Source organism: Prunus mume, linkage group LG6 (genome assembly GCF_029339155.1).
Source record: "Prunus mume cultivar Tortuosa linkage group LG6, ASM2933915v1, whole genome shotgun sequence".
Classification (NCBI taxonomy): Eukaryota; Viridiplantae; Streptophyta; class Magnoliopsida; order Rosales; family Rosaceae; genus Prunus; species Prunus mume.
Genome location: NC_142703.1, coordinates 13,736,027 through 13,750,232, shown reverse-complemented (window position 1 = coordinate 13,750,232; position 14,206 = coordinate 13,736,027). Strand labels below are relative to the sequence as shown.

The 14,206-nt window shown below is 37.2% G+C and overlaps 2 protein-coding genes across 4 annotated transcripts; both read right to left on the bottom strand.

Moving 5' to 3' along the window:
• Window positions 1-890: 890 nt before the first annotated feature.
• LOC103335108 (serine/threonine-protein kinase ZRK1-like) lies at window positions 891-2,783 on the bottom strand. Of its 3 annotated transcripts, none has more exons than XM_008238110.3 (2): window positions 2,632-2,783; window positions 891-2,335 (listed from the first exon to the last, which is right to left on the bottom strand). In XM_008238110.3, exons 1-2 carry the CDS (start codon window positions 2,646-2,648, stop codon window positions 1,315-1,317), a joined length of 1,038 nt encoding a protein of 345 aa, XP_008236332.1. In that variant the 5' UTR covers window positions 2,649-2,783; the 3' UTR covers window positions 891-1,314. The 3 variants fall into 3 exon arrangements, with proteins under 3 accessions (XP_008236332.1, XP_016650682.1, XP_088911715.1); XM_016795196.2 differs by having other exon boundaries at window positions 891-2,307; window positions 2,632-2,762; XM_089055589.1 differs by having other exon boundaries at window positions 891-2,176; window positions 2,632-2,732.
• Window positions 2,784-3,145: 362 nt separating this feature from the next.
• Window positions 3,146-4,159, bottom strand: LOC148916150 (uncharacterized). Its single transcript, XM_089053850.1, has one exon. The coding sequence runs from the start codon at window positions 4,051-4,053 to the stop codon at window positions 3,571-3,573; it is 483 nt and encodes a 160-aa protein (XP_088909976.1). The 5' UTR covers window positions 4,054-4,159; the 3' UTR covers window positions 3,146-3,570.
• Window positions 4,160-14,206: the final 10,047 nt, after the last annotated feature.

Genomic DNA, 14,206 nt, shown 5'->3' with positions numbered 1-14,206 from the left:
GATATGCGCATTCTTTTGTATATCTAATTTTTTGGGTTTCTTTTTTTTTTTTTTTTTTTCACGAAGGGGGAAGCCATGAATCGGGAAATTTAGGTAAGGAAATCAAGGTATTTGAATCAGATCAACTTACTCCCCAAGTTGATCCCATTCCTGGTTTTGAGAGGGTATTCGAGTATAGATTTTAAGGTGGAAGTTTATCCCTTTCTTGGTTTTGAGAGGGTATCCACATAAATTTTTTTATTCCTTAAGTATTAGTGGATGTGGGGCAAGTTAGAAATTAGAATCATTCCAATAACCATGTGTTAGTAAACATTGAAGAAACATGAACTGGAATCATTCTAATACCCATTCTTAAGCTTATATCAAACCAACAATAATTTACCCCAAATTTTTACAATAGTATAAGGTGCACGCATAAACCTTCGGGTTTGGTTTGTTGCAAGCCGTGTGTAAGTCCTAGGCGCACCTCAATTTTTGGTTATTGTCGAAAATTTGCGAAAAATAAAAATACATAATTGCTATTTTCTAAAAAGAGATGGAATTAATTTGTGTTAATTTTGATCAATAAAGTTTTAAATTTTTCTGATTTGCATTATAATTTTTTTAGTTACCGGATCACTGACCACCTGGCAAGTGTCGATTGTGGTAACGTGAGAAAACAAGTAAAATTAAAATGAGGGACATGGCATGACACAAATTTTGTGTGAAGCCAAATTAAATTATGTAGCTATAGCTTGTTACCCAAAAAAATTTATGTAGCTATCCGCGATACTGCCAAATTAACTGATTTATATAAGCACAACTGCACTGCACAAGCTGAACGCCGGGCGCTGGAGGCAGTTGAACGTTGACTGTATTAAACAATGTTTCTCTAAAGAATGACCAATCAATTGATGCCACATATGTGGAGCGAGAAGAAAAATATGAATTCAAGATAGCAAGAAGCAGGCCAAACATATATATGGATGTGGATGGTTGGCCATTAATGGCTACAACAAACAAGCTCATGTCCAGTGGTGATCGCATAAACCACATGCATCATATTCATATACGTAGCACTCAATCCATTCATACCTTTCATTATTTTTCAACCAATATGACGGAAATGGGGTAGAGTAGAAACCATCCGTGTGTGATTAAAATTTAAATGACTCTTCATGATAATGATCGATTGAGTCAAGCCACCATTAAAAATTTTCAACCAATATTGGAGACGTACATGCAGCAGATGCTTGTTATGTCAATTAGATATGACGGTGTGCAAGGACGGAACTATGAATTTTTCAATGGGTGGGAAGCGAATAAATTAGCTAGCTATGGAAACATAGACTTCTCAATTCGCATGAGTTCCTTCGCCACATCGATCATATCTGGCCGTAATTCACTTCTGTATCGGGTGCATAACAATGCCAGTGCTGTGAAATCATGTAAGTCTTGTCGTGCTTTCTCATCTTCCCCTACCTCCTCAAAGATTTTAGGATCCACAGTTTCCTGAATTTGACCATCACTGGCACTAGCATATGGAATATTTTGTTCGTCTCCTGGGAGATAAAATTTCAGAGCTTCTCTTTGTCCCGTCAAGAATACAAGTAAAAGCATTCCCAAGCCATAAACATCAGTTTTCTCTGAAATGTGGAAATACATCCGGTAGGCAGGGTCCAAGTACCCCAGTGTCCCTCGCACAGTTGTAACATCCCGAGGAATGGTTACAGATAATGAGAAGTTGCTGAGTTTTGGAACAAAGTCATGGTCCAAGAAAATACAGCTCGGTGTTAGACTCCTATGGATGATGGTTCTGGGAAATGCAGTATGGAGATATGTGAGCACATTAGCAAGCTGCTTTGCAATACGCAGTCTAGTTTTCCATGGTAACAAGGATTGATCGTTAGGCCCCAAACCTCCTCGACTGTTGAGAACTCCTTTTGCTGCATTTTCATGCACCAGAGCTGGTACAGGGAACTCTAAGCAACAACCCAAGAGTTTCAAAACATTATTATGGTTGCTCACCTGCATTGAAATGATAATGTCACAAATAGCAAGGGACCTAGCTTCATCCTCATAATTCTCCCACATGAACTTCTTAACGACAATTGACCGGCCATCTAGAAAACCCCTGAACATTTGGTAATTTCTACCACCATCTATCATACAAGAAGGATCGAAGTTGTTGGTTGCCCTGATAAGCTCATCAGCAGAGTAAGTGCGAATAGGATTAGTAAATTTGGCACCACAAGAAGCAATGAGATTCTCTAATAACATGCTTCCATTCTTCAAGAATGATGATCCATTATCAGTATCTCTTTCCACCTTTCTCAAACACGGAAGCAATGAGAGCCTGATATAAGTGTCAACTTAGATAGTTTAAAAAAAAAAAATCAAAATAAAAAAGGAACACAAACACATTAGAATGAAAATAGACTGATGAAATGGAAAGTCAATTTTCCCAGGCAAGAAATTAAGAGCACCCTTCATCTTGCTTTTATACACCATCAAGTATCAATGTATCATCATCACCAAGAAAGAATAAAACTAAAGGAATATCTCAAATCAGGTATGAATTGAAGAAAGCTATATGTAAAGATTGAAACCACCAAACCTAAAAAAACAAAGAAGATTGAAAACATAACTTACAAGAATTGGCATGACATTCTCACTTCTTTCTGGGTAGAACCTGAGCCCCTTAAAAGTGGTAATTCAGATCAAGTATTGGGATGAGAGCAAGCTTGCACTTGAGGAGGAGCAGATCTTTGAAGTTTATTGATGTACTATATAACCCTCATTCATTGACCCATAAACTACGGCAACTGCAGGCCATCCAACCGAAGTTGCGTCTAAAGAAATAACTCATTATTTATATTCATTATAAAAAAAGCATCGCCCTTTTCGTAGTCATTTCCTTTCATTTTCTGTTTCCCTTCCTCCCCCCAAACCCCAATTGCGTATTTTCGTTCTACTTCTATTTTTAAGTAGTGTAATACAGAGAGCTTAAACAGAGAACGAAAATAAAAAGATGACATGGAAATAATTATACATCCTTGCTATATATAACTTGAATACGCCATGTTGAATATAAGCTCACATGAGAGATATAGTCTGCAAGCTTTAATATTTGCTACAAATTAACAGAAAAAAGAGATATAGTCCATTAACCCCACTTAAACTTCTCCTCCACTGGCTTCCTCATTTCCCCAACTGCTTTTCACATCAACCATATCTGCCCTCACTCACTCCTACCAAATGGATGTTACAAATGATAACAGAACATTACAAATTTTCTTTTGGGAACTATGAATTACAGAGGAAGCTTAGATAGTGGGTTGAATATTCAAATATAGAGAGCTTAACATTAACAGTTCAACAGTGACAGAGTCAATTGAGCAAAGTGTAGCTCACATTCATTTTGTGCCTGTTGCAAGCCTACTAATTACATGCCAAGGTACAAGTTTTCCCTTTCCATGATCAAACAAAACCATGAAGGACAATCACTTAAAAAGTACTATTTCCCATTGGCACTACCCAAAATACAAGTCACTTAGAACCTTGTGACATAATCACAAACACCTACCAAAATTAATCGTCTTCTTCATCACCAGATTCACCATCACTATCATTGTTCTCAAAAAGATTACCATCACCTTCATACCCACCTCCCAAATCACAAACCCTAATCCACACATCCTCAGGAACCGGCACAACCGACAGCCTCGGCTGCCTAAACAGAGCAAAACTTTTGAGCCCCTTCTCCCCCTTCATCTCCTTTAAGTCCACTGGCCTCCTCACCTCCCCAACCGCCTTCACATCCACCATCCCATCACCGCCGCCGTCCGAATACCATTCCCGAACAACAGTCACAACGCCGACTACACGGCGGGCCTTGGCGCCGGAGTGATAGAAGAAGCAGAGGTCACCGAGTTTCATGGACTTGAGGTGCTTCTGGGCTTGCTTATTTTTGACGCCATCCCACTTAGTTACGCCTCCGTTGGCTGCTTGGTCCTCCCACGACCACTCTCCTGGCTCTGTCTTCAGAAGCCAATACTGTTTCTCTTCACTCATTGATGGAAATTCTCTTCTCTGCTTCTTTTTTCTTTTTGGGTCAATGGCTCTTCCTTCAAAAAAAAATTAGGGAGAAAGGTATTGCGGGCTGCTATATTTTTTCTTTTCCAAAAATTATTAAAAAATTCCGAGTATTGCCCGTCAGTTTACTATTTCTTTTACAAAAAATAGAAAAACCAGGTATCGCCGCTCGGCTATAGTATTTCTGTTCAAAAAATTAGGAAAAACACAGTATAGCCGGGCGGCTATACTAAAATTAAGGGGAACGGCTGCACTGTTTTAATTTTAAAACAATTTGAAAAATTCCTGATATAGCCGCGCGGCTATACTATTTTTAAACAGTAACCCAGTATAGCCGGACGGCTATACTATTTCTTTACTAAAAATTAAAATACAGAGGATAGCCGCTCGGCTATATTATTTCTTTTTAAAAAAATAGGAAAAAGGGTTGAGCCGGTCGGCTGTACTATTTCTTTTTAATCTTCTTGAGCATCTTATGAAATTAACGTTTGATTACCTTAATTTATGTCTCTGATGTTCATGATGCAATGTGGTCCATTATTCTTGATGGGTTGTAGTTGTTAAGTGTTAATGTAGTTAATTTCCATGATATTAGTCAGTCTGAACAGAGCTGTGTAGTGCTGCGGACACTATGACCTTCATAAATTTGAACTCGACAGAACCAAAACTTGAATCTGGGACAAATGAGCCTGCAGATAGTGAGTTGGATGCTGAGGCAACTACGATTCAGAAATTCCATAGAAGTTACAGCAAAATACGAGGCCTTGTAGATTGTGCTGTTGTGGCTGACGAGCTATGGTTTGTACCTTAAGACTGTTACATTCTTTGCTGTACAGCTAGCCTTCGTTCATCATATTTGTGTAATTGGTCCTTTTAACTTTGAGAAACATAAAGCCGCTTTGCCATGGTTGGCAAGAGCTAGGACAAGGGCTGCTGCCAGTACTTTGGTGATAGGAATCAGACTAGAGAAGGGTTTTTCCAAGGACCAGAAGGCTCAGAAACTAGCCCTGTGGTACTGGCTTGAAGCTGTGCGTTTATATACTTCTAAATTCTGTTTATAGCTCTCTCCTTTGTGCTTTTGTGTTCTTCATCTTCATCCAATGGATGAAAGTAACAGCATTGTACTTTAACTAGAATAGCAAACATGCATTCGTTTTATAGAGTTCCATGTAAATTCAATGAGAAACTGAAAACCAATGAAGTTGCCAATCTTTTCGCAGATTGATCCACGACATCGGTATGGGCTCAATTTGCTATTCTACTACACTGTCTGCTCACATCGCAAGGATGCCCAACCTTTCTTCTACTGGTAAACGTGCAAATCCTTTTTTTAATATATACTATTTGTATTCAATAATATGTGAGAATTGTGTATAATACGTGTGTGTATTATTGAAAGTTTGTAAAAATACGTGCATTATGCATGAAAAATACATGCTATACTATTTCTTTTGAAAAAATTAGGGAAAACCAAGTGTAGCCGAGCGGCTGTCCTATTTATTTTTAAAAAAATTAAGGAGAAAGGTGTATAGCCGGGCGGCTATGCCTTTTTTATAAGTAAAAAAAAAAACGAAAAATTCCTAGATTAGAAAAACCTCCTATACCCGTGCGGCTATACTATTTCTTTTCAAAAAATTAGTTAAAACCCGCGTATCGCCGGGCGGCTATATTATTTCTTTAAAAAAAAAATAAGAAAAATTACGAGTATAGCCGAACGGCTAACCTAGTTCTTCTAAAAAATTAGGAAAACCTAGTTTAGCCGTGCGGCTATACGATTTATGTCCAAAAAATTAGTTAAAACCGTGTATAGCCGCACAGCTATACTAGTTCATTTAAAAACTACGCTTTTCATAACATTAGAAAAAAAAATCCTCGTATAACCGCATGGCTATACAATTTCTTCTTAAAAAAATTAAGAAAAAAGACCCTCCTGGTTGCATTAGTTTATATTTTGTATATATTAATTTCGTATAGCCGCGCGGCTATAAAAATAAAACATGTTCATGTTTTATTCTGCAAACTTTTGGCAAATTAAAAATTAAAATTTCGGTTATTATATAATATTTTGATATAATATATTTAAATTTTTAAATATATTATTTGTAATCAATAATGTGTGTATAATACTTGAAATTTGTGTGTATTATTGAAAAGTTTGTAAAAATATGTGCTAATAGGAAAAACCGAGTATAGCCGATCGGCTATACTATTTCTTTTGAAAAAATTAGGAAAAACCGAGTATAGCCGACCGGCTATACGATTTCCTTTTTAAAAAAAAAATTAGGAGAAAGGAGTATTGCCGGGCGGCTATACTTTTCCTTTTAAAACATTAGGAAAAATTCCGAGTATAGCCGGCCGGCTATACGATTTCTTTTTAAAAAAAATAGAAAAAGGGTTATAGCCGGCGGCTATACTGTTTTTAATAAAAAATAGGAAAAATTCCTGGTATAGCCGCACGGCGATACGATTTAAAAAATTTTAAAAACCCAGTATAGCCGTTCGGCTATACAATTTCTTTTCTAAAAATTAAGAAAACCCAAGTATAGCCGAGCGGCGATACTGTTTCTTTTCTAAAAAGTAGGATAAACCGAGGATAGCCGAACGGCGATACTATTTCTTCTAAAAAAATTAGAAAAAGAAGTAGAGCCGGTCGGCTGTACTATTTCTTTCTTTTAATCTTCTTGAGCATCGTATGAAATTAACATTTGATTACCTTGATTTATGTCTCTGATGTTCATGATGCAATGTGGTCCATTATTCTTGATGGGTTGTAGTTGTTAAGTGTTGATATTAGTCAGTTTGAATGCGGACACTACGACCTTCATAAATTTGAACTCCACAGAACTAAAACTTGAAGCATATGGGACAAACGAGCCTGCAGTTAGTTAGTGGGATGCTGCGGCAACTACGATTCAGAAATTCTATATAGGAGTTACAGCACTAGACGAGGCCTTGCAGATTGTGCTGTTGTGGCGGACGAACTATGATTTGTACCTTAAGTCTATGTTACATTCTTTGCTGTACAACTAGCCTTTGTTCATCACATATGAGTAATTGTTTTAGGTGGTTGGACTTCGCAGCTTTGAAAGGAGGCTCAAAGTCCTTTAACGTTGAGAAACATAAAGCTGCTTTGCCGGTTGGCACGGGCTAGGACAAGGGCTGCTGCCGGTACTTTGGTGATAGGAATCAGACTGACAAATTAACAGCGAAGTCCTTTTTATCTGCAAGCACGAAAGGGTTTTTCTAAGGACCAGAAGGCTCAGAAACTAGCCCTGCAGTACTGGCTTGAAGCTGTGAGTTTATGTACTTCTAAATTCTTGTTCAATTCTGTTTATAGCTCTCTCCTTTGTGTTTTTGTGTTTCTTCATCTTCACCCAATGGATGAAAGTAACAACATTGTACTTTAACTAGAACTGGCAAAATGCATTCATTGTATAGAGTTCCATATCGCAAACACCGTCGGGTTAATTTAACAAGAAACTGAAAATCAATGAACTTACCAATCTCTTCTCAGATTGATCTAAAATTAATATAGAGCTGTGAGGGGAAGAACTAATGCATAATGTATTTACTGATGTTCCTTCACTTTCCATTTCAGAAAGACCTGGAGGGATATGAAGTGACTGTAGAGAACGGAAAGCTTGTTCACAAGACAATCGGGGATGCTTGTTGACACAGTAAAAGGCTCTAAGTGGATGTTTGTGCTCAGCGCACCAAGGGCTTTATGTGTGGGGCAGAAAAGGAAAGGTGCTTTTCATGACTCAAGTTTTCTATCTGGAGGGGCTGCAGTTACAACTGGAAGACTAGTTGCCCACAATGGGGTTTTAAGGTACATTATGCATATGCATTAGTTTTCTCAAATGCTAGAATATAATTCTTTTGCAGTTCCAGTTTTGAGCTAAAATCTCCTAATCTTTTAATTGTTCAGGTATATGGCCATATAGTGGTTACTATCTCGCAACTGAAGACAATTTCAAGGAATTCATTAGCTTCCTGCTGGAGCACCAGTAGACCTAACCCATGTCCAGGTAGTTACATTCAGCTCTGGCCTTCATTTTGCACTTTAACTATGCACACAAGTAGAAAAAAGAAGAAGCTAAATTTGACTTCTCTATATGTGGCCTTTTACAGATGTTTGCAACAGATGATGAGACCGCGTCAATCCAAATTCCTGACAAGTTGTGCTTAGAGCCAGAGATGAATAAGAGCATGGAGTCCAATGGAAAAATCCCTAGATTAGAAAAGCCTACTATAGCCGTGTGGCTATACTCTTTCTTTAAAAAAATTAGGAAAACCTAGTATAGCCGGTCGGCTATACTATTTCGTTCCAAAAAATTAGTTAAAACCGCGTATAGCCGAACAGCTATACTACTTCATTTTTTAAAAACTACACTTTTCAAAACATTAGGAAAAAATCCTCGTATAACCGCATGGCTATGCAATTTCTTCTTAAAAAAATTAAGAAAAATAGACCCTCCTAGTTGCATTAGTTTATATTTTGTAGATATTAATTTCGTATAGCCGCGTGGTTATAACAATAAAATACGTACGTGTTTTATTCTGCAAACTTTTGGCAAATTAAAAATTAAAATTTCGGCTATTATATAATATTTTGATATAATATATTTCAATTTTTAAATATATTATTTGTAATCAATAATATGTGTATAATACTTGAATTTTGTGTGTATTATTGAAAAGTTTGTAAAAATATGTGCTATACTATTTCTTTTGAAAAAATTAGGAAAAACCGAGTATCGCCGAGCGGCTATACTATTTCTTTTAAAAAAAATTACGGAGAAAGGAGTATTGCCGGGTGGCTATATTTTTCTTTTAAAACATTAGGAAAATTCCGAGTCCGGCTATACTATTTCTTTAAAAAAAAAAATAGAAAAACCTTGTATAGCCGTTGGGCTATACAATTAAGAAAAAGAGTATAGCCGGGCGGCCATACTGTTGTTAATAAAAAATAGGGCAAATTCCTGGTATAGCCGCACGGCGATACGATTTGTTTTTATAAAAAATTTAAATACCCAGTATAGCCGTTCGGCTATAAGATTTCTTTGCTAAAAATTAAGAAAAACCAAGTATAGCCGAGCGGCGATACTGTTTCCTCTCTAAAAAGCGGAAAACTGAGTATAGCCGAACGGCGATACTATTTCTTTTTAAAAAAATTAAAAAAAAGTAGAGCCGGTCGGCTGTACTATTTCTTTTTAATCTTCTTGAGCATCCTATGAAATTAACATTTGATTACCTTGATTTATGTCTCTGATGTTCATGATGCAATGTGGTCCATTATTCTTGATGGGTTGTAGTTGTTAAGTGTTAATATAGTTAATTTGCATGATATTAGTCAGTTTGAATGCGGACACTACGACCTTCATAAATTTGAACTCCACAGAACTAAAACTTGAAGCATATGGGACAAACGAGCCTGCAGTTAGTTAGTGGGATGCTGCGGCAACTACGATTCAGAAATTCTATATAGGAGTTACAGCACTAGACGAGGCCTTGCAGATTGTGCTGTTGTGGCGGACGAACTATGGTTTGTACCTTAAGTCTATGTTACATTCTTTGCTGTACAACTAGCCTTTGTTCATCACATATGAGTAATTGTTTTAGGTGGTTGGACTTCGCAGCTTTGAAAGGAGGCTCAAAGTCCTTTAACGTTGAGAAACATAAAGCTGCTTTGCCGGTTGGCACGGGCTAGGACAAGGGCTGCTGCCAGTACTTTGGTGATAGGAATCAGACTGACAAATTAACAGCGAAGTCTTTTTTATCTGCAAGCACGAAAGGTTTTTCTAAGGACCAGAAGGCTCAGAAACTAGCCCTGCAGTTCCGGCTTGAAGCTGTGAGTTTATGTACTTCTAAATTCTTGTTCAATTCTGTTTATAGCTCTCTCCTTTGTGTTTGTGTTTCTTCATCTTCACCCAATGGATGAAAGTAACAACATTGTACTTTAACTAGAACTGGCAAAATGCATTCATTGTATAGAGTTCCATATCGCAAACACCTTCGGGTTAATTTAACAAGAAACTGAAAATCAATGAACTTACCAATCTCTTCTCAGATTGATCTAAAATTAATATAGAGCTGTGAGGGGAAGAACTAATGCATAATGTATTTACTGATGTTCCTTCACTTTCCATTTCAGAAAGACCTGGAGGGATATGAAGTGACTGTAGAGAACGGAAAGCTTGTTCACAAGACAATCGGGGATGCTTGTTGACACAGTAAAAGGCTCTAAGTGGATGTTTGTGCTCAGCGCACCAAGGGCTTTATGTGTGGGGCAGAAAAGGAAAGGTGCTTTTCATGACTCAAGTTTTCTATCTGGAGGGGCTGCAGTTACAACTGGAAGATTAGTTGCCCACAATGGGGTTTTAAGGTACATTATGCATATGCATTAGTTTTCTCAAATGCTAGAATATAATTCTTTTGCAGTTCCAGTTTTGAGCTAAAATCTCCTAATCTTTTAATTGTTCAGGTATATGGCCATATAGTGGTTACTATCTCGCAACTGAAGACAATTTCAAGGAATTCATTAGCTTCCTGCAGGAGCACCAGTAGACCTAACCCATGTCCAGGTAGTTACATTCAGCTCTGGCCTTCATTTTGCACTTTAACTATGCACACAAGTAGAAAAAAAGAAGAAGCTAAATTTGACTTCTCTATATGTGGTCTTTCACAGATGTTTGCAACAGATGATGAGACCGCGTCAATCCAAATTCCTGACAAGTTGTGCTTAGAGCCAGAGATGAATAAGAGCATGGAGTCCAATGGAGAAGCACCTATAATAAATGACCAGTCCAAGTGTTTGTCCTGCAAGTGGGCAACTGGGGTTGGTCCACGTATTGGGTGGGTAAGGGAATACCCATCAGAGCTACGACTCCGAGCGCTTGAGCAAGTCCGCCTATCAGCAGGACCACAACCAAAGCCAATGGTCCGGGTCTCACCTAGGCTTAGCCCAAAGGTGCCCTGTTTCCACTGCATTGATTTCTTGTTTTTGGGTTTTGGAATTATGTTGTAATTTTCTTCAAAGCGCGTCTGTCAGTTGATCCTTGTCTGTTCTTTTTGTATTTTGTCTCACAAAGTTAACAAAAATCTGAAATCCATAAATTTGGAACAAGATTGTTGACTTTAACCGAATTAATTACTAGTTTCTTTTGTAGGCTACTTCGGTAGAGTGGGCCTTCTTACTCACCGGCCTCTGCCTAGAGATTTTGTCGCTTTTGACCAGGCTTCCTCCCCAAGTAAGCCCCAATATGCACTGTTTGGTATGATATTGGCTATTGCTGCTGTACTCATTTGCATCTGGGAGCTCATTTACAAGGGTAAAAAGGAAAGAGTTGTATTCAGGCATTGGGGACGGTTGTGGTGGTTCTATTATCCACATTCCCAGCATAGGCTTTTTGGTACTCTTCCGGACTTTTATGGATTAGATGGGGGAATTTCCCAGTGCATTTGCTCGACTGTTCAATAAGTTTGCTTCCGTCACCTGCCATCTTTCTTATATGCTTAGGTGCTAAAAGATTAAATGAGAATCGAAATGAGATCCGTGATGAACACGGAGATTGAACGAAGACTAATTGAGAGAGTAGACCAAATGAGGGGATGGTTGAACGTATATACCAGAGTAGACATTGGCATTTAAGTCATTTGGTGTTGCGAGTTTTAGATTTCAATTTTAGTTATGTGGCTGGCTGTTTCTGTTGTAGAAGATTGTAGTTTTGATGGATATATGCTGCTTTTCCTTCTATATGGACTGAAGTGATCTTTGCTTTGCTGATAAGTTTTGTCTGTAAAATATTCCTGAATGTTGAAACTTTGTTCTTTAATTAAATAGCATTCATTTTTCTGGACTGTAAGACAAAGAGAAGACCATAAATACTTTCTTCAAGTCCTCAATAGAATCTGTGGAGTGCTGTTGTGCTAAGCTCCACTCATGCCCCGCCAAGGTTAGGAGAAACACTTGTGTGCAACGGGAATAACACTATTTTGCTATCTTCTACCAATTGCCACGAATGATAATTTTTATCCATTTGACATAGTGTGATTGGCCGGACATAGAAAAACAGTGCTATTTTCGTTTCATTTCTGCAAGTAGCCTGTTTTGGGCCCCAGTTTAATATCTTGGGATTTGTTAATTTTGATCAAAGTTATAGTTATAAACTTCTTGGTTTGCATTTGTTTTTTGTTTGTTTTTTTTTTTTGGAGTTACCTGGGGATCACCTCTCACATACACCTGGCTAGTGTCAGTTGTGGCAACGTGTGAAAACAAGTGAAAATAGGGCACATGACATGACACAAATTTTGTCTGAAGCCAAATAAAATTATGTAGCTAGCTGTAGTTATTAGTTCTTTGATAGAAGCATCCTTGGGATACTGCCAAATGAACTGATTTATATAAGCACAGCTGCACAAGCTGAACGCCGGCCACAGCAGGCAGTTGAACGTTGACTAATAAATAATGCCTCTCGAAACAATGACCAATCAATTGATTTCATTGACCCTATAGGATATATCCATACATATATGTGGAGCGAGAAGAAAAATATGAAAGATAGCGAAACGCAGGGCCATGCATATAAATAAATGTATCTATGGATGGCTGGCCATTGATGGCTACAAAAGAGAAGTAGAAATGGCTCTCACCTAGTTGCTGCCGTCTAAACCACAAGTAGCCACATGCATCATATACGTAACACTCAATGCATTCATACCTTTCATTATTTTTCAACCATATGGAAATGAGGTAGAGTAGAGGCCATTAGCGCGTGTGGGATTAAATGACTCTTAATGATGGATTGAGTCATCATGCCACCATTCACACTTTAGCTAATACTTGGAGACGTCTTGCAAATTACGGTTAGATCAGCTAGATGTGACAATGGGCATGGTCCATTGTGTCTGAGTTTGATGAATCACCATTTACATCGAGTGGTTTAGAGTAATTCAGAATATCGCAAATAATAATTATTAACAGTATTTATGACATTCTCTCTCTAAGGAGAAATGAGACGTATGTATATGGACAAGCTAGTTACATTGTGAATCATCCGTAATGTAGTTCAATTTTAAGGATTTTCTTTATAATAAAAAATTCTATAATTACAAAAAGAACCAGTGTAATCAAAATCCATGAAAAATAAAATTCAGCTAAAACATAATGTTTAACCATTTGATTAATCACATTTTTGTTTCCGTTTTATCTAACATACTATGTTTTTTCTTTCATACTTTTGATGACAAAAAAGCTTTCGATCTAGATGATGTTTTACAAAGATAATTTAAAATATAAACGGTCCAATCATTAAAATATATTGTTACATAACCCTAAGAAAGATGCATGCATTTTTCTTACAATAAGGTCGATCTTAAAACTATAAAATATATATGTGTTTTATATAGATTGAGAATCTGAACTCGGTCCAAATCTATGTACATAAAGAGAACTTTTGAAGTGGATTCAAGAAAGTATATGGCAGTACTTTGCACTTTTTATCAGGCAATGTGATGCCAAGTCACAACTTTTGCCCACCAAATCATATTAGGATGGGATCCACTTGGCACATTATAACACAGCATATAACGCTCCACTATGATAATTACCAATACCAAATATATTGCCATGCGTGTGTATATACATAAATATATATTATTCTCTTATTTCAATGTCCCCACGTTATTATTGTGCAGATATTATTGTAAACATTTAAGAAAGTAAAGATATATAATATAAAATACATGGTGCACGATAAGAACGTCCGGAAATAGGAGAATTTCTTCACATAGATTCAGCTTAATTCCAATTATATTTCACCTAAATGAGTAGGCAAAGTAGAAGTAGCAGAACTAAAGTAGATATGGGGAAGCATGCACATACATGATGAAAGTCTTCTGAGAGGAACCTCATCATGATTAATCTTGTCAATGCCCTATGATCAACATACAACTAAAATACAAACCTTCGATTATGCGCGCATGCTACAAACCAATCTAGTAGCTCTCATCTCTAGATTGATTAATGGTCGAGAATATGATTATGTCCCCAAATTTAATTATGTGGATTAAGATATACTCCTTATATATGTACCCACAAACAAGTTTAGTTTGGCTATAACATATTTGGGAA

What these genes read in the sequence shown, in the direction of transcription:
- LOC148916150 (XM_089053850.1), bottom strand. Translation starts at nt 4,053, where the DNA reads ATGAGTGAAGAGAAACAGTATTGGCTTCTGAAGACAGAGCCAGGAGAG.